This window comes from Danio aesculapii, chromosome 7 (genome assembly GCF_903798145.1).
Source record: "Danio aesculapii chromosome 7, fDanAes4.1, whole genome shotgun sequence".
NCBI classification, from domain to species: domain Eukaryota; kingdom Metazoa; phylum Chordata; class Actinopteri; order Cypriniformes; family Danionidae; genus Danio; species Danio aesculapii.
Window position 1 is genome coordinate 12,045,600 of NC_079441.1, and position 25,718 is coordinate 12,071,317.

General features: G+C 38.2%; 1 protein-coding gene across 1 annotated transcript in view; it reads left to right on the forward strand.

The window, feature by feature from the left end:
• The window catches only part of furina (furin (paired basic amino acid cleaving enzyme) a), a 194,600-nt gene that overhangs the window by 164,709 nt on the left and 4,173 nt on the right, over window positions 1–25,718 (forward strand). Inside the window, exons 10-15 of the mRNA XM_056461050.1 lie at window positions 7,501–7,601; window positions 7,952–8,055; window positions 8,308–8,425; window positions 13,885–14,064; window positions 16,812–16,936; window positions 20,346–20,474. Coding sequence (XP_056317025.1) covers window positions 7,501–7,601; window positions 7,952–8,055; window positions 8,308–8,425; window positions 13,885–14,064; window positions 16,812–16,936; window positions 20,346–20,474 — 757 coding nt within the window. The remainder of the gene's footprint in view (window positions 1–7,500; window positions 7,602–7,951; window positions 8,056–8,307; window positions 8,426–13,884; window positions 14,065–16,811; window positions 16,937–20,345; window positions 20,475–25,718) is intronic.

The window sequence follows — 25,718 nt, forward strand, 5'->3', positions numbered from 1 at the left end:
AATACAGCAACGGCTTTAAAGTTCTTCTAAGCTTTTTGGCTGTCAATGAGTGTTGTGGTCACTAGTGAGGGTGGAAGATACTGGAAATGTTTTTCTTCATCTAAATGTGGCCCTTCAAGTACTTGAAGCTTCAAAAAGCATGCATGTTCGAAAAGCGTAACCTTTCATGCATGGCTCGGTTTAATCTTTGTGTTTGTGTTGTTAATGGTGTTTCCAAGTCAAGCCTCAACTATTATTGGTTGCGAATGCTTTCAACAAACGCCAGCTCTGAGTATTACATGGTGTCCTCAGCAGACAAAGCAACAAGCCGTAAAAGTTTCACTGTGTCTTCTGTGGAAATCAAATGGCACAGTTTGCTTATGAGGAAAAGTGCTGTTACTTTTTGTTCTGGTTGATGATAAAACTGGTGAAAAGGACACCGAGAGACCAATTAAGTACAGATTTGAGCAACCATAAAGGACTCAGATTCACTTAATTTGTAGTTAAGAAATATAATAAAACTTGAAAGAAGTAAACAATCCTTCTTACCAAGCTCTCGGATATTTTCTTAAGAATAGCTTCAATTGTTTTACAATAAATTGTGGGGATTTCCAATTGTACAGTGGAGGAATTAAGTATTGAACATGTTTTTTCCTGGGTGTAATATGTCTAAAGGAGCTGTTGAGATGGAATTGAACCAGATTTTGGTAAAATTCAAAACAATAAACATAAAAATAAAAAATAAAAATAAAAAAGACTTCAATAGAGTGTAAAAATCTTGATTGTTCTGCAGGTCTCGTCTATCAAATCTGACCTTTATTTTGTATTTTCTATTGCATTCAAGTAAGGTGATTGGCTGAGCCATTCTACAGCTTGATTTTCTTTCTCTGAAACTATTTAAGAGTTTCCTTGGCTGAGTTTTGGATCATTGTCTTGCTGAAATGTCCACCCTGGTTTCATCTTCATCATCCTGCTAATGTAAATGTTGGACTGAAGCAGCTAAAATTAACTTACAATGTGGAAGGGCAGAGGATTGCTGAAGAACTACTGAGAGATTTCCTCTGCTGTCTGGGCTTTTACCTTCTTCACCTCCCTTTCTTCATGTGTTCAGTACTTTTTCCCTGTGTGATTTCATTGTATTACACATAACTTAATTTGTAAACTAATTAGTTTTGTTTCCTTTGCATATATTTTGCATATATCTTTTGTTATTACCAAAATCCGGGAAAATGTTCAAGTCAACGACACCTTTAGAAATATGTTTTCTTAGAAAAATGGTGACGTGTTCAATATATATTTTCCCCGCTGTATGTTGGTTCTTAAAGACTTTCACTTAGTATTTTAAAATATACTTCATATACCATCCAATTCTGGGTTTCTAAAACCATCATAAGTCAGTACACAATTTTCATCACGGCTACCTGTTGTTGGGTGGGGAAACTACAGGTACAGGTTTTTTTTTTGGTAGACAAGTTCTTTTCCCCCAGATGTCGAGATGAAAACAATATCATCAAAGAATAATTGTGATATTAATGTTGCAACATGCAATATCATTGATGGAAATAGATGAAGGTAAAAATGTAAATTCAATCATCATTGCGATCATGATTTTGAGCAAACATAAATTTTCTCTGAATACCAAACATCCTCTTAATTTTGAACCTTTTCCTGTCCATTGATGAGACATCTCTTCAAATTGACAGACAACATCTCCCTGTCATTGACAAGTTTTTACGGCTATCTATGTTTAAGGTATATTACGTTAAGAAGCTCTAGAGCTTGTCATGAATGAGTTTTGGATTTCTGGGTCTTCTACAGTATGTAGGAAATAGAAAGTGTAAATCATATGTTAAAAAAGGAGATGCGTGTAAATCAGATCGATTGTAAAGAAATGAAGAGGTGTACAGATAAACGGGCAGATATTGATTGATTCTGCTCACTCGCATTTTGGCTATTTTGAATCCCGTCGTGATGAAGTCAGTGAGATTCCTTTAGACACAGAAGCTTCTAGATGCATTGTGGATGGACCAGAAACCTGCTGATTTCACTCTCCTTTCCTTTGGCTTCGTCTCTTCTTTATCAGGGTTTACCACAGCAGAATTATCTGGGCAATCTGAAGTTATATGTGTTTTACACATGGATGTGCACTCATACGCGTACATGCAGAGACACAGGAGCATATACACCCACCGGCCACTTTTCTACTGTAGGTAAACCTTACAAGTGCCGGGTTGGAACCCCTTATGCCTTCAGAACTGCCTTAATCCTTCATGGCATAGATTCAACAAGAGGAAATATTCCTCAGAGATTTTGGTCTATATTGACATGATAGCATCACACAGTTGCTGCAGATTTGTCGGCTGCACATCTATGAGGCCAATCTCCCATTCCACCTCATCCCAAAGATGCTTTATTGAATTGAGTAGCCATAAGAAGATGGGTACACTATGGCCATAAAGGGATGGACATGTACAGCAACAATTTCCTGTTCTCAGTTGACAGTAGTGGCACCCAGTGTGGTCTTCTGTCCACAAAATTACTCTCTATTTACTGTCCCTCCAGTGCAGGGGTGCCCAAATTTGGTCCTTGAGGCTCTTGTCCTGCAGAGTTTAGCTCCATCTTGCCTCAACATACCAGGACATTTCTAACAAGCCTACTAAGAGCTTGTTTAGCTTGCCCAGGTGTGTCTGATTGGGGTTGGATGTAAACTATGCAGGACACCGGCCCTCCAGAACAGAGTTTGGGCACCCCTGCACTAGTGGTTTCAAATCTTTGAGTTTCCTTTATCTGTTGAACACTAAGGATGATATTTTGACACAAACTTTAACCATTGACTTCCATAGTAGTATGAACCAATTCTATGACAGTCAATAGTTAGAGGTTTCCAGCATTTTTCAAAATATCTTCTTTTGTGTTTAACAGAAGAAAGAAAGACATTCGGATTTGGAACAAGTAAAGGGAGAGTAAATGATGACAGATTTTTCAATTTTGGGTAAATTATGCCTATAGTTGAATAAAATAAGTACATTTTATTCTTAACTATTTTTTTTATCGACTCCAGAACACAAGCACTCAAAAATGCTTTAGCAACCCCAACAACACCCTGGCGTAGCAGTGATGAGATTTGTCTGGACAAACAACCTCAATAAAATGTTTAACTCCATTTTCAAAAACACACCACACTCACACACACATCCCTGTGATTCAAAACAACAACCTCTCTCTGTCATAGCGTGACATTTATTTTTTCTTTTGTGTCATTCGGTATTTGTTTCTTCACCCGGCTCAGTGCCGACCCAGGCACACACCCAAGCATTGTTCCTCTAACCGCCTGTGCCTGACTGAGTCATCCATTGTCCCGCATTCAAGAAGACACAGACACCAGTGTTTACAATAGAGGTGTGCTTTTTTTTTAAAGGACAGCAGCCTGATAACCTGCTGTTTCCCCCCTCCCTGCAGCAGACTCCACCAGGCCATTTCCCTCTCCTGTGGTCTCCCAGGATCCATTCTTAAGTGTGCAATTGCCGAAATGGCCTGTCATCGCTCCTGTCATTCAGCCTGTCTGCCAGTTTTAGCAATTAGTCTCACACAAGGAGGCCTGTCGCAGTCAGTGCACATCCTACCATGCCTGACTTTTTAAGTGTCACCCGTCAAGCCTTTTATGTTTGCATTTGTCTAGCATTGTCTTTGCTCTGTCGGTCTGACCTCCGGGGCTAAAAGATGATGTGCTTTCCTTTTATACCCGCATTTAAATGAACCGCCTAACGGGCAGGAGATTAACGGCAGGTTTCATAGTGTTTACATTTTTTTTTTTTTTCTGAGTGATATTTGAAGGGATGCTTGCTGATGCACAAGTTGTTGCTAAGGCATTGGTATTCTGTTGCTAGGGTGTTCTGGGTGGTTGCTTTTTTTGACCCAAGTGGAAAGAGCCCCAATTCCCAAGTCGGTATGAAATTGTGGCGCATAGTCTGTTGGATTTTTACACCCAATTTGTTCACCAGGCAAAACTGAAAATGATATGAGTTTGAAAAGTAATGGCACAACGCTTCTCAACAACTTGCATGATTTGAGGTGTCAATCATATCTGCAGCATGAATAGTTAAGGACTAGTGGCATATAAAATGGGTTTTATTTAAATTATTTATTATAAATTTTATTAATAAAAAGTGATAATAGCATTTTAATAATTATTACGAATATTAATAGCATTTTAATAATTAATAATATAATGATAATCAAGATATTTACTTTCAAAAGAGAGCAGTCTCTTCTGCTCACTATTGCCTCGTTCACACTAGCAGCGACTTTGTAGCTGCCTGTCGCTCTGGGTGGCGATCTGCTGCAAACACAGTAAAAAAAAAAAAGTAGGTCTACCTGACACAAGTCTTGTCGCCATTTCAAGTTTTAGGAACAACAAATAATAACCTGACTTCTAGTTGATCATTTGGTATCAGAAGTGGCTTATATGAAAGGCAAAGGCCTCTAGATTAGGCTTATTTTACCAAAATAAAATATGATCATGCCTTGATTTTTCATTATTTAATTAGGACAGTAAGGTCTGACTTTGCTTAGACAAAAGTCTTGTCACTTGTCAGAAATAATGTCCAGTATAGAATATAAAGTCATGGTGCAGTGGAAAAACACTTAATATTGTGTCTGACTCCCATGAGCTTGGAGGACTGCATCCATACATCACTGCAATGACTCAAATCACTTATTAATAAACTCATCTGGAATGGCAAAGAAAGCGTTCTTGCAGGACTCCATCAAGCTTCTTTGGATTCATCTTCAGTGCTTCCTCCATCTTACCCCAGACATGCTTAATAATGTTCATGTCTGGTGACTGGGCTGGCCATTTTTTGCTTTCAGGAACTTTGATGTGGAGGCTGAAGTATGAAAAGGAGCGCTATCCTGCTGAAGAATTTGCCCTCTCCTCTGGTTTGTAATGTAATGGGCAGCCCAAATGTCTTGATTTCTCAGGCTGTTGATGTTGCCATCCACAGATCTCTCGCACGCCCCCATACTGAATGTAACCCCAAACCATGATTTTTCCTTCACAAAAGTTGACTGATTTCTGTGAGAATCTTGGGTCCATGCGGGTTCCAATAGGTCTTCTCCAGTATTTGTGATGATTGGGATGCAGCTCAACAGATGATACTAAGGGAAAAAGCGGCCTTCTGCCACTTTTCCAAATCATCAACTAGAAGTCAAGTTATTATTATTTCTTGCTCTTACAACTGGGATCAATGACAAGACTTTTGTTAGGTAGTGTGCAGCACTGACAATACAACCGGCCTCTGCAGGAGCTGAGAGAGGATCACATGAGCTCTAATGGTGCTCTTTTTATTATTATTATTTTATTATTTCATTAGCTCCAAACTCACTCTTCATTTGCATAAAGTTGAAGGATTCTCAGCTTTATCGCATCGCTCGACACGCCCACCTGGTCACCAACACTCGATGTCACTTGCCTAGACGGAGGTCGCCGGAAGTTGCTCACTTTCCGTTAAAATGAACAGTCGCGTGTCGCTACAAGTCACTCATTGTGTAAATGAGGATTATGGCTGGGTTTGTTTCCCCAAAAAATTCTGTAAATTATATTTTTTAAATCTACTGTAATTTAGTTCTTTGACACAAAGCTGAATTTTCACTCTAGTCTTCACGATCCTTCAGAAATCATTCTAATATGCTGAATTATTGCTATCACTTATTATTGACGCTCGCATGTTTTAATTTTCAGTCAATTGTCTTGCTGATCGATTGGTCTGAAACTCTGAAAACTGGACTGAAGCAGCTTTAATTTACTAGAACGTCTACCTTAAGCTGCTTTAACATAATCTACATTGAAAAAGTGCTATAGAAATAAAGATGAATTGAACTGAGAGGAAGAGGTAATTGCATAAAAAATAAAAAACACAGTAAATTTAAGACCTCAAACCTCAGAACCCAAAGCTGACTATATTTGATGTGAATATATTAGCACAGGACTGCCTGCAGACTTAATTCACACTTCTTACAGCTTTTTTTTTATAATCTATAGGTATTAGGTACTCTCAGGTGCTATGATTGAAACTAAGGTGGAAAGTTTATTTAAAGAAAAAAAGGCATTAAAGAGATAGTTTCACCCCAAAATGAAATTTATCATTTACTCACCTTTGAGTTGTTCAAACTTTTAGTTTAGTTTTTTTTTTCTGTTGAACACAAAAGAAGATACTTTGAAGAAAGCTGCAAACCTGTATCCATTGACTTCCATGGTATTTGTTTTTCCTACTACGGATCTAAGTGGCTACAGGCTTCTAACATTCTTCAAAATATCATCTTTTGAAGTTGAAAAATTAAAATTCTGTAATTATGTACTCTCATTTGTTCAAAATCGATTTGTTTCTTCTGTTGAACACAAAAGAAGATATTTTGAAAAATGCTGATAGTTGGCATCTATTGACTTCCATAGTGTTTTTCCCCTACTATGGAAGTCGATGGGTGTTAACAAACCAGCATTCTTCATAAGTGTTTAACACCACATGAGGGAGAGTAAATGATGCGGAAATTTTTGTTATTGGGTGAACAATGCTTTTAAATTAGCTTTCACCTTTTAAATGAATTATTTATATATAATTATTAGTATATATCAGTTAAAAATAGTGATATTTAAGTGAAACATACAAATTAAGGTGAAAAAGACAGCTTTTCTTAGGCTCAATCCCTATTCTACCCTGTTAGGCGCTAGATAGCCCTTGAAAGCCCAATTTTCCAGGACCACACTAGAAACCAAGGGTACGAAAATTTCTACACCAGCTACAATGGCAACGTGATTAGTTAAAAATTAGTATTTTTTGGCATTATTAAGAATTTTTACAAGCAACCAAGCATGTTTTAATACATTCATAACCGCCTTTGTGTTATTTGGTCTTGCTTTTTTTTTAATGATAAAAAAATGCTAAATTTTGTTATCTATAATCCCTAATAAGAACTCCTGCATAGTAGTCCTACAACATACCTTCACATCTGTCACTTGATGACACTCGAATACCCTCTGTCAGAAAAGTTAAGTGGCTGAGAATGGGCTTTTTATAGTGTCTGGTATAGCGCTAATGTTGTTTTCTTGTGTTTACGTAGATGAATATGGCTATGGTGTAAATACACAGTGCAGTTACAGTCATATTGCCACATTATATTATCATAACATGATATTGTTGCCTTCGGTGATGTCTGAAGATAAAAGTAATGCAACTGGAATAACTACAGCAGTTTCCGATCTCATATGAAATAAGAGCTTGTGATGACAAATGATGAAGTGTGAGGGTGTTGTAGAGATGTCCCATTTCTTACGGGTAAATTTTCACACTCTGTTTCAAGGGCCAAGGGGTAAAAAAATAGAATTGGGATTGGGCCTTAATGTGTAATTATTTATCTAAATTCAACAAAGCTGATTCAGGTTTCAAGCTGTTTTATTAGAATAATATGATCATTCCTCTCATATGTACAGCAATGTGAAATATCCGGCTCTACTTGTGCTTTCAGGTCACTACAGACCTAAGGCAGAAGTGCACAGACTCCCACACCGGCACCTCGGCTTCAGCCCCTCTGGCAGCAGGAATCATCGCCCTTGCCCTGGAGGCCAAGTAAGTCGTCCAGAGCTCGGTCTGTCCTGTCCCGTCCTGAAGCGAGGTCATCTTTCTTTATCAGCGCTTTTTGAGTCACCCGAGGCTTTCTAAAAAGACAAGCGTAGACTAGAGTTAACCTTCAGATTCTCTTTCGGATCAAACACATGCATTGAGCTGCATTTTCATTTGTATCTTCCTAAATTAATTCTTCAGCAACACCATAACCTTTATGACTCTACCTGTAGCCATCCGTGACCTTTATTAAAGGGCAAGAGATTATCTTGGAAAGCCGTGAAGCATGAGAGTGGTTTTTGTGTTTTGTTCCTCACATTTGAAGGCCACTGACACTTTTTTCCTTTCCTCCATAGTAAAAATCTTACCTGGAGGGACATGCAGCATCTGGTTGTGAGGACGTCCAACCCTGCCCACCTCACCACCAATGACTGGAAGATAAATGGAGTGGGTCGGCGAGGTAAAAACCCATCTCGTTTATTTCACAGCTCCATCCTTTTTTCCCCTTCTGTCTGCTTTTTCTTTCCACTTTCCAGCTACTTGAACGTTTTGTGGCACGATCGATAGTGTTATCGTTGAACGCACCAATCAGCAAACGGCTACGGATCTCTTAAAGATCTCAACCTCTTTAATTCAGCTCTTATTATGTCAGTCTTTTAAAAGTGCCTCTATAGTTACTTTCAACAGTATTGATTTTTTTTTTCTCCTACAGTAAGCCATTCTTATGGATATGGTCTGCTGGACGCTGGGGCGATTGTAGCCTTAGCAAAGAACTGGACAAATGTGGGACCTCAGCATAAATGTGTCCTTTCCTTGGTGTCTGAGCCCAGGTAGGTTAAAACACTCCTTAGTTGATTAGTTCTTTAAAGGGATTAGTTCAACTAAATGTAATTTTATCCATTTCATGTGTCCATGTTAGACTGAATGTCAATTCTGTGGCTTTCTATATAATGAATCCTTTTAGTGAGCAGGGACTGTCAATGTTAATACATGAAAATGAAAACATATAAACCCCATTATTAAAGATGGTCACTTTATTAGGTCCAGCTGCACACATTTCTAATCAGCCAATCACATGGCAGAAGCTCGATGCATTTTGACATTTAGACAAGGCCAGGACAATCTGCTGTAGTTTAAACTGAGCATCAGAATGGGGAAGAAAGGTGATTTAAGTGACTTTGAACATGGCATGGTTGTTGGTGCCAGACGGGCTGGTCTGAGTATTTCAGAAACTGCTGATCTACTGGGATTTTCCCGCACAACCATCTCTAGGGTTTACAGAAAATGGTCATAAAAATAGAAAATATCTAGTGAGTGGCAGTTCTGTTGGCACAAATGCCTTGTTGATGCCAGAGGAGAATGGCCAGACTGGTTCGAGCTGATAGAAAGGCAACAGTAGCTCAAATAACCACTCGATACAACCAAGGTATGCAGAATAGCATCTCTGAATGCACAACACGTCCAACCTTGGGGCAGATGGGCTACAGCAGCAGAAGACCACACTGGGTGCCACTCCTGTCTGCTAAGAACAGGAAACTGAGGCTACAATTGGCACAGGCTCACCAAAATTGCACAATAGAAGATTGGAAAAACATTGCCTGGTCTGATGAGTTTCTGTTGCGACATTCGGATGCTAGGGTCAGAATTTAGTTTCATCAACATGAAAGCATGGATCCATCCTGCCTTGTATCAACAGTTCAGGCTGGTGGTGGTGTAATGATGTGGGGGATATTTTCTTGGCACACTTTGGGCCCATTAGTACCAATTGAGCATCGTGTCAACTCCACAGCCTACTAGAGTATTGTTGATGACCATGTCCATCCCTTTATGACCACAGTGTACCCATCTTCTGATGGCTACTTCCAGCAGGATAACGCGTCATGACAATGTGAGAATCATCCCAGACTGGTTTCCTGAACATGATAATAAGTTCACTGTACTCAAATGGCCTTCACAGTCACCAGAGCTCAATAAAATAGAGCACCTTTGGGATGTGGTGAAACGGGAGATTCGCATCATGGATGTGCAGCCGACAAATCTGCAGCAATTGCGTGATGCTATCATGTTAATATGGACCAAAACCTCCGAGGAATATTTCCAGTACCTTGTTAAATCTACAGTATGCCACGAGGCATGAAGGCAAAAGGGGGTTTAACCCAATACTATGTGCAAAAAAAGTAATGTTGCATAAAAGTATTAAAAATAAATGCTCTGTTTCCATTCAATGAGTCAAAGAGAGCAAAATAGTCACTTCATAAACATTTATTTCTGATAATTTTATTTATTTTAATGTATTTTGTTTCCATTATTACTATTTGCTTTTAGTATTTATTGATGATTATAAAATGCAACATGTTTTGCACCCTTCAATAGATGTGTTTCTATCCATATGTGATTTAAATTTGTGCAAAACAGGAACATCACATAAAAGTATAAAAATAAATGCTCAGTTTCTATTCACTTCCTGATCATTTAATGTATTCCTGATAAGTTATTTGTTAGTTTGTTTTTATAGTAGTACATTACAAACATTCTGCAAAACGTCTTTTGCCTTCCACAAGAGGGAGTCAATCGTACAGCTCTGGAACCACATAAAGATGCCTAAATTATTACAGACTTTTTAATTTTGGTGTGACCTAAACCTCCGTCCTAAATTAAACTTCAGTCTTAATTGATTCTTCACTAACATGTGGCATGCTGAGGTTATGGAGTGCACGCGACTGCCATCAAATTTTAAATGATGTGCTGTTAAAAAAAGGTCACTGAGTGCAAGAGGGACCTGGAATAAAAAACGAGGCGGGAGCAAAACACGACTTTTGATGGTCTATCACATTTAAATTTAGAGCCGCACACATCTTGAATGATGCTTCAGCGCATGAGGGATCTCAGCTGCCTGCAGAGCATGTTTACAGGAAGTAATGACTTGCAGATAAGCTCGTTACGTCCACGTTCGTCACACTTCCATCACCGCACGACATCCTGGAAGCCAATATGGACCCTCAAAGTGCTTCTCCTTCAATCTCGTCCCTTTAAAAATGCACCCTCGTTTTATCCCATCCTTTATGGTTCACCAGACATTACGGAAAGATCAAGGGGGTTTGAGGAGCAAAGCCCAATTTAACATGCCGGTTGCAGAAATCACAGAGCCAAGTGATTATGGCTGCCTCGCTTCGCCTCTGCCATGCATTTCTTTTTTTTTTTCTTTCTTTCACTTGCTGCAGTACTGAGTTGAAGTACAGCTCATGGTTCGCTTCATTCCTCATGGAGTTGTCGGTGGCTGTAGGCTGTTGTTGTGTCTCTTGATTTAAGCTCTTCTTCCAGAGTAACTGTGCCTCTGGTGAGCAGGGACGGGTCGCTTTAAGCTCCTTACGGGATTGGGTTTTAGACGTCCAAAAGCCCTACTGGCTTTTGAAGCGGTCATCGCTGGCACACTTCCTAACCTCGCTCAAGTTTCTGATCAACAATATATTCATTTTTAGTGACGTTTTCATAAATGACCATTTTAAAATGTGCACTTTTTTGGATGTAAAATACAGTAAAAAATATAGTATTATTGTGAAAATGTGAGCCATTGTTTTAAATATAAAGTTCAATATGTTTTCCATATTTCATTTGCTATGTTTCCATCCAAAAATGCAATTAAATTAAATAAAGTTTGGGTGCAAAACTGGAATATTGCATAAAAAATTTGTGAATAATGCAGCGTTAATGCAGAGGTGCCCAAACTTGGTCCTGGTGGACCAGTGTTCTACAAATTTTAGTTCCAACCCCAATTAGACGTACTTGAACCAGCTAATCAAGCTCTTTCTAGATATACTAGAAACTTGCAGGCAGGTGTGTTGAAGGAATTTGGAGCTAAAACTATGTAGGACACCAGCCCTCCAGGACCGAGTTTACACACTGGGGCCAAATATCTAAAAGAAATGTAATTTGTTGCAGTACGAGAAGCTGCGCAAGTCTTTTTCTTATTTAATAAATTACTTGAGCCTCAGAAGACGAAATGGTGGCATTTGGAGGTGTGATACTATAGTAATAATAAATACTGAAATGGTTAAGGCATTTTAAAATGACCAAAACAACATTTCAGATGTTTTACAATGTGGTCGGCCCTCTGGTTTGTCCATTTATTGCGGTCTATCGCTCATTTTAAACATCACATCATCTCTTATAACAATTACATGATTTTTTTTGATGCACATACTGGAATTTATTCGTTAAAAGTATTTCCATTGTAGTTTATGCACTTTTTTTATGCACATTATAGGGCTAATAATATGCCAAAACAATCTGAATTTGAATTGTGTTCATTTGAATTATTGACAATTGTAATTTAATAAATCTGAATTTTTATATGCCATTAAAACTTGTATCGAATTAGAATTTCTTAACTTGAATTTGAATGTACTAATTTGAATTTAAATTTCATAACTTGAATATATTCATAACTGCTGAATCTGAAAATTCACAATCTAAATTTCTGGTTCTGAATTTTAGGATACAGTATTTGATGTTCTGAATTTCTTCATCTTGAAAGTTTGAAACCGTATTTTTACAAACTGAATATCTATAGTCTGTGAATTCAGAAAACAAAAAATCTGAAGTTTTAAAATGCGTCTAAAAATATTCAGCCTTGAAAAATTCAATTGTCCTAAATTTCAGATGTTCAATATTCAAGTTAAGAAATTCCCAAAAATTGTAACAGCATATGAACAATTCAGATTTATTAAATTCCAATCGTCAATAATTCAAATGAACACGATTCAAATTTAGATTGTTTTGGCATATTACTAGCTCCATATTCCATCAAGCGTTTTCATGCAATAATGCAAAATGTGCATAAAAGCAGGTTAATGGGGACATGGCTAATGTAGAAATGGTCTGTTAAGGGACTCTTTGTTCAATAAGCTGTCTTTTATTAACAAAAACAAATCCCGGTTTGAGTCAGTAAGTTATTAGACTAAACATGTTTGGCCACATGAGTGTTTGTTCACACATTAAAACATACTTTTGACTGCAGTTTTTAAGTAAATTGAAAGCGACGGGATGCCAACAACTGTTCATTTTCATGCTAATGGTGCAGGTTATCAGCAGGGTCTTAATGTCTTAAATTTCCAAAACACAATTTTAGGTCTTAAAGTCTTAAAATAACTGAAATGTTGTGGGTCTTAAATCATTTTTACAGGTCTTTATTTTCTTATGTTCATGTAAAGCTATCCTATCACTAACATTCCATCTCTATAAAAGTTTTAACAAAAGTTTATTAACTCTATTTACCAATACGATTTGATTGTTCTTTACAATAAGATTAGTTTTTAATGTTTTAACTGGGTCATTAGAAAAAAATACTTAGCATTTAGCCTTGAGTAAGTCTGAAATTTCTTTCATAATGGTCTTAAAAATGTCTTAAAGTCTTAAATTTGATTTGATGAAACATTTAGAAACCCTGTGGTGTTTACAGGAACATATTGATGAATAAATAATGTATGTGCAGTTCTGTGCAAAACACCTCATAAATAACACAAGACAACTTAAAGCTGTCTTTGATTTGTTATTGAATATGTTTAAATCACCTATTTCCATAAGGACAACTTTTCTGGTGTAGTCAGTTTGCTCAGTATCTCAGTTTGTCCAGTGAATCCCTAATCCACAAGAGATAATAATGTAAAATCAAGGAAAAACCATGTGGTCGCAGTGCATTTTTCTACTCAAAACACTATTGGTTGAGTTGGGGAAGGGTTGAGGTCAGTGGTTTATAGGAAAAACCCCATGTTCTACTGGACCAAACGCACCCCAGGTAACGCATTTCAGATTTGCAAAAAGGTAGACGGCGCCCTCTAGTGGATTCATCATCTGAAATGTTTTATGTAAACGATTTAATGTAAAAATGCTGAGCTGTTGCTTTTATAAGTTGTTGTTGGTGTGGAAGTGAGGGATCTGAACCATATCTAGTGTTATAAGCAAGTTTGTGATTCTTGGTGCAGATTATATCGATGGTCTTGCGTTAATCTTAGAAATGTCTGAGGTGAATAGAGTTTTTTAAAAAGCACTTCTGAAGAATTGTATGACACAGGAGTAATGAAAATGTCGCCTTACACACCCAGATATTTTATTTTTATTTAAATAAATTATAAATTAAGACATTTAAAACATTTTTAAACAGTTATTTAACATTTTTGGAGAAGTAGTGAAAGATATATGCATAATCCTTGTTTGTAAAAGCATAAGATCCATTGTGTTTAGCTGTCAGTGCCTAACACTTTTCTTTTATCCTACTATTTATCTGTTTTAGGAATATCGGGAGTCATTTGGTCATCAACAAGACTGTGGATGCATGTACTGGAATGGCCAACTTTGTGAGCTCATTAGAGCATGTTCAGGCTCAGCTGACCCTGTCCTACAACCGCAGAGGAAACCTGGCCATCTATCTGATCAGCCCACAGGGGACCCGCTCCACACTGCTTCCTCCCAGGTTAAAATCCCAAAGAGCCACAGTCACACTCAATATTCAATTCAAGTTCATTTGTATAGAGCTTTTCACAATAGTTATTGTCCTAAAGCAGCTTTACAAAAGGTGACTGTTATTGCAATACAATCAAACAGAAAATGGTTAGGTGTACAGTAGGTGAGAGTTCAAAGTGACTATTACCGCCGCATTATATACCGCCGCCGTTTGAAATAGGAGCCGCTTTGTTTTTAGTGTATGACCGCAGTTTGTGAATGAGCCACCAGGGGGGCGCAAAGGGACGGGATGCGAACGGACAGAAATAGCCCACACAGCAGCCTTAAATATGCTACTGTGCTTGTAAATGAGATTAAACAATAAGTCAAAGCATTATAATTCCTTTATTAATCATTTGAAATTTGTTAACACGCTTTATTGTTATTCTAAACTTTTTAAGTGCAAAGAGGATTCTATTTGAAAAATAGAATTGAAGAAGTTAAAGACAACTGAAATGAAAGCACAAACATTCAGTACAAATATTCTAAGTATGCCTAAATAAAAAAATAAAGCAGTCTTTTAGCCTAAATGTAAAGAGATGTTCATGTGGTACATGTGGTGAAACACTAAGAAACGGTCAGGCGCATGGTCTAAAGCAGTGGCGCAATTCCCGGGGGGGACAGGGGGGACATATCCCAGTCACTTTTTTTTTTAGATATAACGTTAGCACAGGCCCGGATAATCGGGAGGACCGGGAGAATTCCCGGTGGGCCGGTCCGTGTTTTGGCCGCGAGGGCTGGGTCCCTAGCTGCTCGCACTCTCAGCCGTCGCACTTTTTTCATTCATTAATTTATTATTTGACCATAGCCTCACTCTTTTTACTCGTTATTTTGCCGCAGATTCACTCTTATTTTTTATTTTCTCGCAGCCCCGTGAGCAGAATGCAGCCTGCAGGTTAATGATGATGTACCATAATTCGACCCCAAACAGCATCACCTTAGTGAAAATAAGAATTTGAGAATTCTTATTTCCTACAGAACAGTCTGTTTAGTATTGTGAAAAGGCAAAGCTGAATATCTGTGGTTAAAGTGCCACCCAGCGGTCAAATGCTGCTGGCGCATCAATTACCGCCATCGCCGCGGTATGAATGGCGGCAAAAGGAACACATTGAAGTAGTAACATCTGTAAGTAGGGTGGAAATGCATAGATCATCTGCAGCTATACAAGATATCGTATCATAATGTATTAGGGTTAAAAAAGGTGATATCTATTCTTTTCTGTTTACAATATGGTACAGTGTTGGGTGTAATTAGTAAAAAGGTAACTAGTTACTATAATTAGATTACTTTTCCACTGAAAAAGTAATCTAAGGGATTACATGATTGAGGTAATTTAATAATACTTATTTATTATGTTTGTAAATACTATACATAAATTTAACTGTTATAAAGCAGTTCAATGAAGCTGAGTAATATATACACCGTGTCTGAAAAAAAAACAAGCAATAATATATCATACAAAAATAAGACTGCTTGGCGGACTACAAGAATAAGAATGAGTACGTTTTGTACAGGAATAACAGTGCAATCTGTGCATTAAAATAATCCTTTTGTTTCCTTGTTGATTAAAGTTGGAGGTATTTTGAGGAAACTCTGACAGAATAAACATTGCTTAGGTTTTTTTGAGACGCTGGGTATTGCAGAATGATTCTATTTTTAGCTTAAGATCGTTCATGTCATTTATCAAGACCGTTACATACGCTTAAGATTTTGACAATTATTTCATGACATTATAAGATCTCAATTGAAAGAAGCTAAGTATTAGAATATATGTATATTTTGCATAACTTTTTCGCTAAAGGAGGTTTTATTTGGTCAACAATTGTGCACATGCTTAAGAATTAAAAAAAATATATATATATATATATATATATGTATGTCAATCAGAGTTGGGTGTTAAGCGTTTCACAGTAGTGTGCTACTGTATTCTAATTACATTTTTGGGAATGCAGAAATGTAACGAATTGCATTCTAGATGTGTAATTTGATTACAGTAACTAAAGTCAGTGTAATTTCGTTACTTGTGTTACAAATATAGTTTGCAGAAGAAAAAAATCATGTTCTTTTAAATCACGTTTGCCGCTGCAAGGCCAGTTAATGAGCATGCACTTTTAAATTGCTGGAGAACATGAGCTGAAATGGTTGCTGTCAAGAGCGGTTGCTTCTTCAAGTGGAAATACAGACATTACTTTGTCAATGAGCGTGAACTGTAGTCTATGTCCAGTCTCTAAAGGACTTTCGACTGCTTTTAACTGAACCAGCAACTTGTTCAAGCACTTGAACGGAAAGCTTTTTATGACAACTTGGTCGCCAAGGAGGACACCAGCACCCAAAAACACAGCGGTCCAACTCAGCCTAAACGGGCTAAATAGAATTTTTGTGCTGAATCAGGAGTGAAAGTATCTTCTGAACGTGAAGTCTTATGAGCCGTTCACATATCACATCTTTTTGTTTGTTGTTATGTTTGTTCACGTCACGAAGTTCGTTTTTTCAAGTGGATGCGCGTGGCTTACACGTATTTGGAGGGCATAATGCGCACACACGTTTTCCAGGTGCACCAGTTGAAAACCGCAAGTCATGTGACAAGAACTGACCATTCAGCTTCATGCTTTGTATGGAAAATTTTGTATTTTTAGTATTTTTAACACACACTGATTGTGTTTTTATAATGCACTTCTAATGTGATCAGCGTCACACATGAAACATTCTCTCCCTCAGACCTCACGATTACTCCTCTGAGGGCTTCAATGACTGGGCTTTTATGACCACCCACTCCTGGGATGAAGACCCTCGTGGAGAATGGACGCTGGAGATCAAAAACGTGGCTGGAACCAGTGACTATGGTAATGTACATGTTGCACTTCATTATTTCCTCTTTGTTTTCTGCTTCTCCTGCCTGAGCCTTTGGTTTCAACACAGACTAGTTGAAACAAACTAAAGTCTGCAAAAGTCTCCATGTTCTGCACTTGACACAAACACAGGAGTATCTTCCCTCTGAATCTGCACGATTGGCTCAATCCTGTTCTCTTCCTCTTTTATGTCACAGTTAATTTGTCTTCTTTTGCTGTAAATCTGATTAATGAAATCTCGTTAAGTAAATCAGAGGGCCGCGTTTTTCCCCGCTCTCCCACTATCACGCTCTCCAGAACACTGTAAATATAGAGCCAGAGCTCATTCATTTGTGCTGCTCAGACACTAACACAGCTGCTTTATGTCTGCGCTGAAAGGAGCATTCGTCCAGCGCATTACCCACTCCATTTCTCTTTGTTGCTTTAAGAATTTACTGAGCTTCTGACTTTATGGGACTGTAGAGGCGAAGCGCAACATCTATCTAATGCATGCGGCTCTACTGTTACTGTATCACAGAGTAACAAGACCGCTGTTCCACAACAGCAATGATGACGGGATCTTCAGATTAGACCAACATTTAGATGATGTGGAGAAATATGGGAGAGACCAGCACACACACACTGGCAAACACACACATACACACTCTGACAAACACACACACACACACACACACATACACTCTCTGACAAACACACGCACACACACACTCTCACAAACACACACACACACGCACACACACTGACATACACACTCTGACAAACGCGCACACACACATACACACTCTGACACACACACACTCTGATACACACACACACACACTCTGACAAACACACGCAAACACTGAAATACACACTCTGACAAACGCGCACACACACACTGACACACTAACACATACACACTCTGACACACACATACTCTAATACACACACACACTCTGACAAACACACACAAACACTGAAATACACACTCTGACACACGCACACATACACACACTGACACACGTTGACAAACGCACACACACACTGACACACTCTGACAAACGCACACATACACACACTGACACACTCTCACAAACACACACACACTCTGACATGCACTGACACACACAAACACACTTTGACAAGCACACATACACACGCACATTCTGACACACTGACACACCCAATCTGACACACACACACACACACACAAACAAACACTGACACACACACAAACACAGTTTGATAAGCACACACACACAGACATGTGCACATACGCACATTCTCTCTCTGAAACACACTGACACACACAATCTGACACACACACACACACAATCTGACACACTTTGACAAGCACACAGACACACGCACGTCTAAAACACACTGACACACAATCTGATACACACACATACACACATATCTGACATGCACTGACACGCACACAACCATTTTGACAAGCAAACACACACAGACACGCGCACATACGCACATTCTCTCTCAGAAACACACTGACACACACAATCTGACACACACACACAATCTGAGACACACACAAACACACTTTGACAAGCACACAGACACACACGCATACTCTGTCTGAAACACACTGACACACACAATCTGATACACTCACAAACACACACTGACACACACACATATCTGACATGCACTGACACGCACACAAACATTTTGACAAGCAAACACAGACACGCGCACATACGCACATTCTCTCTCTGAAACACACTGACACACACAATCTGACACACACACACAAACAAACACTGACACACACACAAACACACTTTGACAAGCACACAGACACATGCACATACTCTCTCTGAAACGCACTGACACACACAATCTGATACACACACACACACTCTGACATGCACTGACACGCACACAAACAGTCACACGCACATACGCACATTCTCTCTCTCTCTGAAACACACACACAAACACACACACACACACACACTCTGCAGCTGCTGAATTGTTGAGTCTGTGATCATCATGATGATTTCTGCTCAATCATCTTCAAATGAGTTTCTGATTTGACTGTTTCTGTACAGCACAATGGCCACTCACTGCTGTTGTGTTGGGCTCTATTAGACTCTAATCTATAACTGTGTGTTAAAAAAAGAAGAATAATCCAACCAGAGCCATTCTGCCAGTGCAATAAATGTGTTTTTACACAATTAAAAGTTAAATCCATCTTCCAGTTTCCTTTGAAAAGCATCAGTGCTGCGTTTGATTCGTCTTTGTTCAGTTGCTTTCTTTATTGCTCATATGAATGCTGACTGAATAAACACACACACACTACAGTATACTGATAATAAATACGCTCCTCTGAATAGGATTCTTTTCCAACACCCCTACTCGAATACAAAAATGAAAATGACTAAAAATAATAAAAAGATGATACAATTAGGGGTGGCACGGTGGCTCAGTGGTTAGCATTGTCGCCTCACAGCAAGAAGGTCGCTGGTTCGAGCTCCAGCTGGGTCAGTTGGCATTTCTGTGTGGAGTTTGCATGTTCTCCCTATGTTGGCGTAGGTTTCCTCCACAGTCCAAAGGCATTCACTATAGGTGAATTGAATAAACTAAATTGGCCGTAGTGTATGAGTGTGTGTGTGTGTATAGGTGTTTCTCAGTGCTGGGTTGCGGCTGAACAGGCATCTGCCACGTAAAACATATATCGGAACGATGCGACTTAGAGACTAAGCTGAAGGAAAATGAATGAATGAATACAAATAAAAATGTAAGTTGACTGCGTCTCTGGCCTGAATAAATATAATAACCTACTGATATTACGATTCTATTATTTCTAATATATTGTTTCAATCATTTAATTTACTAATACACAATGACAGAACGGCAATAAAAATGCTGAATAATTCTCTGTTTTTGTTTGTAGAGATGAGCTCTCTTGTACTTTTTGTCTGCAGCCACATGTTCTGTCAAAAGTCTTTAAATGTTTTAGATTTGCTTTTTATTTTCGATTGCATTTCTATTTCTCCAAAATTTAGATTCTTCTTGTTATTATTATTATACTTTGTCATTGTTGTTATTTTAAGCTCACAATTAGTTGTGTAAGCATTTCACTGCACTGACAAATAAAACATGGAATTTGTAATGTAATTCCTGTAATTATTTGTTCATAAAAATAAGAAGCTGAAAATAATGAATTAAAATTAATAAATTAAAAATAAAAATAATCAAACTCATACAGATACTGCACATCAAACAAATTTAGCCATACTTTCTTTGTCAGCTGACAGCATTTGCGGATTGAGTACATGTGAATATAGTCTTCTGATGTTACAGGGATCACAGACATGGTGATTCACAAATGACAACCGTTGTTAAACTGTGACTTTCTGCAGTTCATAAATCAGTGTGTGTGTGTGTGTGTGTGTCTCAGGCACCCTGACTCAGTTCACGCTGGTTCTCTACGGCACAGCTTCTGGTTTATCCAGCTCCTCAATGGCAGACTCCAGCCAGACAGCAGACAGCAGCTGCAAAACCTACGACCTCAATCAGATCTGCACAGGTGAGAGTCACACCAACGGATAGTGGAAGAAGTGCGCCCCCTGGCCACTTCTAGTGGTATTTACCAGCTTTCTTCAGGAACTCTAACAATTCTCACCTGAAGTTTAATTTAAAATACTGCTCGTACTCCTGTGTGATGGTTATTGTGCACATTATGCAGTTTACCACTGAAGTACACTTCACATGTCACAGTATGTGCATGACTTTTGAGTACATTTATTATTTAACTAAATGAAATCCTAATCATGTTTAATCTACTCATTCAAGATTTTTTTGACATTTTACACTAAGCTAAATTTTGTAATATTATTTTTTAATTATGCAAAGCAGAGTAGGGTGATAACTTGGCCCACACGGAATCTGTGCGCATACAAATCTATTTATTTTCCAAGGAAATGTGTGTGTGTGTGCGTGTGTGCGTGTGTGCGTGTGTGCGTGTGCGTGTGTGTGTGTGTGTGTGTGTATATATATATACAGTTGAAGTCAGAATTATTAGCCCCCTTTAAATTTTTTTTCTTTTTTAATTATTTCCCAAATAATGTTTAACAGAGTCAGGAAATTTTCACAGTATGTCTGATAATATTTTTTCTTCTGAAGAAAGTCTTATTTGTTTTATTTCGGCTAGAATAAAAGCAGTTTTTAATTTTTTAAAACCCATTTTAAGGTCAAAATTATTAGCCCCTTTAAGCTACACATTTTGTTTTCGATTTTTAACTAATGCCTAATTACCCTAACCTGCCTAGTTAACCTAATTAACCTAGTTAAGCCTTTAAATGTCACTTTAAGCTGTATAGAAGTGTCTTGAAAAATATCTAGTCAAATATTATTTACTGTCATCATGGCAAAGGTAATATAAATCAGTTATTAGAAATCAGTTATTAAAACTATTATGTTTAGAAATGTGTTAAATTTCTTCTCTCTATTAAACAGAAATTGAGGAAAAAAATAAACAGGGGGGCTAACAATTCTGACTGTATTTTTTCTGTTTTTATATTAATGTCAGTAATGTTATTGATAAGAATATGCAAATGTTGATATGATGTACAATACAGGCTGTAAAGTCTTTTAGTATAGATATATTTTAAAGAGTTTTTCACCAAACAATTGCTTATAATTGGATTTGCATTGTAAACCTTTAGTCAATGTTACTTTTATTTCACTTGTTAAGTTCTTAGTTGCCGTTGTCACAAAATCGTTCCACAAAACCCACAGATTTTGTACAAAATTTGCAGCAGAAATAGCAAAAAATGTCCATAGATTTGGCTCCAAGGTCATCTGTTGCGTAAAACATGTGCCACAATAATTGGTTGGTCATTACACTGTGGCAACCCCAGATAAATTAGGGACTTAGCCGAAGGAGCATGAATGAATGTCCATAGATTCTGTCCCTGGAGATAACAGGTTAAAGATGTTTATTGTTGTGTAATGCATTCAAATGTGTATATATATATATATATATATATATATATATATATATATATATATATATATATATATATATATATATATATATATATATATATATATATATATATATATATATATATATACATATATATATATATATATATATATATATATATATATATATATATATATATATATATATATACATACATATACATATATATATATATATACATACACACACACAGTGGGGGAAAGTTAAACACGTCATCCTTTTTCTCAGAAAACATACTTCTAAATGTGCCATTGACTTAAAATTTTCAATGGATGTTGGTAACAACCAAAGAAATCCATGTACTGTATTCAAAGAAAACAATATTAATTAATTTACTAATTAAGTTATGTGTACTAAAATGAAATGATGCAGGGAGAAAGCATTGAACACATGAAGAAAGGGAGGTGTAGAAAGGCAGTGAAAGCCCAGACAGCAGCTGAAATCTTTCAGTAGTTCTTCAGCAACCCTCTGTCCTTTCTCATTATAAATGAATATCAGCTGCGTCAGTCCAACATCTACATTAGCACGACAATGAAGATGAAACCAGGGTGGACATTTCAACAAGAGAATGATTCAAAATACAGCCTAGGAAACTCATAAACGCTTTCAGAGAAAGAAAATCAAGCTGTAGAATGGCCCAGCCAATCACCTGACTTAAATCCAATAGTAAATACAAAATAAAGATCAGATTTGATAGACGAGACCCACAGAACCATCAAGATTTTTACACTCTGTTGAAGTCTGTGAAAAACAAATCACACCTGAGCAATGCATGTGACTTCATTCTCCATATGAGAGGCATCTTTAAGCTGCCGTCACCAAAAAAAAGCCTTTTATATAAAGTATTAAACACGTTTCAGTAGTTCAGTACGTTCTCCTTGTGTCATTCCATTGTTATTGCACACAACTCATTTTCAGATTTGTTTGTTTTATTGTTATGTGTGTATTGTTTGGGTTTATCCCAAAATCTGGTTCAATTCCATGTCAACAGCTCCTTCAGAAATATTATTCCCAGGAAAATGTTCAATACTTATTCCCCCCGCTGTATATATAACAGTAAACATTATAATAGTTTACAAAATAAATACTGGCCAGTATGCAGTAAGCTATTATTCCCTTTAAAAACTGTTGCAACGTCAGACCAGTAGACACATGCTGCTTCCCAATTTGCATCCTATCTATTCTAAGTAATATAAGTATTAAAATATTGTTGCATTGTGAATATAATAATGGTGGCCAGATGGTTTGTTATATTCAGATTCATGCTCTCTCTCAGCTAATATTGGCCGCAGCTCATCATGTGCTGGATGAGGAATAGATCAACACGCATATAAAAAGAGTCAAAAATGTACAAATGAGACAGATGGTTGAGTAGAGAGGTTTAGATAAAATAATGCATCAATAGTCAACGTCTAACCTCATGACACACATCATTTAAAGCGGTCTGTTTCATTATATGTGCAACAGCATTGAGAATCTCATGACCCCAAACCTGCTAGTGAATGATTTTACTAAACACTTCCACTAATTAAATTACCTCCTCAATGGTTAACAGCTTTCATCTAAAGCTATAACTCTTGCAGGTGTCTTCCTGAGTGTGTGTGTGTGTGTGTGTGTGCTGCTTATGTCTTCGCTGTTAAATTGTGTGTTCATAACTGGATCCTGGGATTAGTTCACCATGCCAGCTGCATTGGCAGAGCAGTTCAAGGCAGCTGTCCAGTTTAGCCTGAGGCCATGCCCCTCTGTGTGGGCACCCGCTGCCAGCTCATTCTCACCTCCGCAAACACACACACACACACACACATCCAAATGAACACACACAGACACTCATGTTAGTGAGGACATTGCATGGACATCCTTTGTTTTTATTGTAAGTGTTATTGGGGTTTTCTGTGCTCTGACTGTGTCTCTGAACATATCCTCACGGAAACACACACACACACACACACACACACACACACACACACACACACGCGTGTTTTGACCGATGCATGTCTCTCTAAATAGTGAGGAACAGTAAAATGTTACATACACTGATGCACACATACACTAATACTGTACATACACTAACACACTTGGACACACACTCTGAAACATACCCATACCACTGACACACACACAAACAGTGACATACATATACACTAACACACTCAGACACATACACTGACACATACTCAGACACGCATACACTAACACACTCCGACTTACAAACATACACTCAGACACACACGCTGAAACACACACACACACACACACACTAAAACATACATTGACACACACTCTGAAACATACACTAACACACACACTCTGAAATGTACACTCACACACACACACTGACAAATACAGTGACAAACACACACATACACACTGACAAATACAGTGACACACACACACATACACTAACACGCTTAGACACACTCTGAAACATACACATACCACTGACACACACTGAAGCATACACTGACACACACTCAGACTCCCACACATACACGGACACTTAGACACACACACTGAAACATACATGTACACTGAGACGCATAAACTCTAACACTGATACACTCGGACACATAGACGCGCACAAACACTGACCCACTCAGGCCAACACTCTGAAATATACCGTATACCCACACTCTGAAACACACACACACACACACACACACTCTGAAACGTACACTGACACACACACACACACACAAACATACATTGACACACACTCAGACTCCCACACATACACAGACACTTACAGTATACACACACACTGAAACATACACCGATACACGTACACTGAGACACGTATACACAGACACACTCTAACACTGATACACTCGGACACACAGACACACACAATCTGACAAACATACACTGACCCTCTCAGGCCAATACTCTGAAATACACTGTACACTCTGAAACACACACACACACACACACACACACACACACACAGTCTGATGCGCTGGCACTCAGACTCTTTGAGCAGTTTTCCTGCACTCATCAGCTGTGTTCTTCTCCTCCTCCACTGGACATGTCCTCCTCCTCCTCCAAAGGGATTTGAGCGCTGCATGAATGCTGTAGGAACACTCTTGACTAGTTTTTGTTTGGGCAGTGGAGTGTGTAGTTGATTTCTGCCTCTGTAATCCATCTCTTAAAGCTCACAGTAGAATGCAGCTTATCCTCCTCTTCATCATGGCTTATTCTAGTCAACAACTGTCCACTTAGAGGGTCAGAGCTTCACTTCTGGACGATACACCATTAGACATCTCATTTCAGCTTCAGACGCTTAGAATGTGCTTAATTCAATTAGTCAAGTTTGGGGTTCACACACACGCACGCACACACGCACACACACACACACACACACACGCAAAGACACGTGCGCACAGACATACACAGAGACGCACATGGGACAGACACGTACACACACACACACACACACACACACACACACACACACAGATGCATGCCTGCACACACACAAAATACATCCATGGACACATACACGGAGGCGTGCACACATAGACACTGGCACACGCCCACACAGATACACACACAGATACACACACACATAGAGAGAGAGATGTGCACTCACAGAGAGTTGTATACAGAGAGATATGTATACACACACACAGACGCACACTGACATAGACACAGATGCACAGAAACACACACACAGACCTGTGCACACGGCCACACAGAGAGATGTGCATGCACATACACATAGATTTGCGCACACACACAGACATACAAAGGTGCGCACGCACGCACGCGCACACACACACACACACA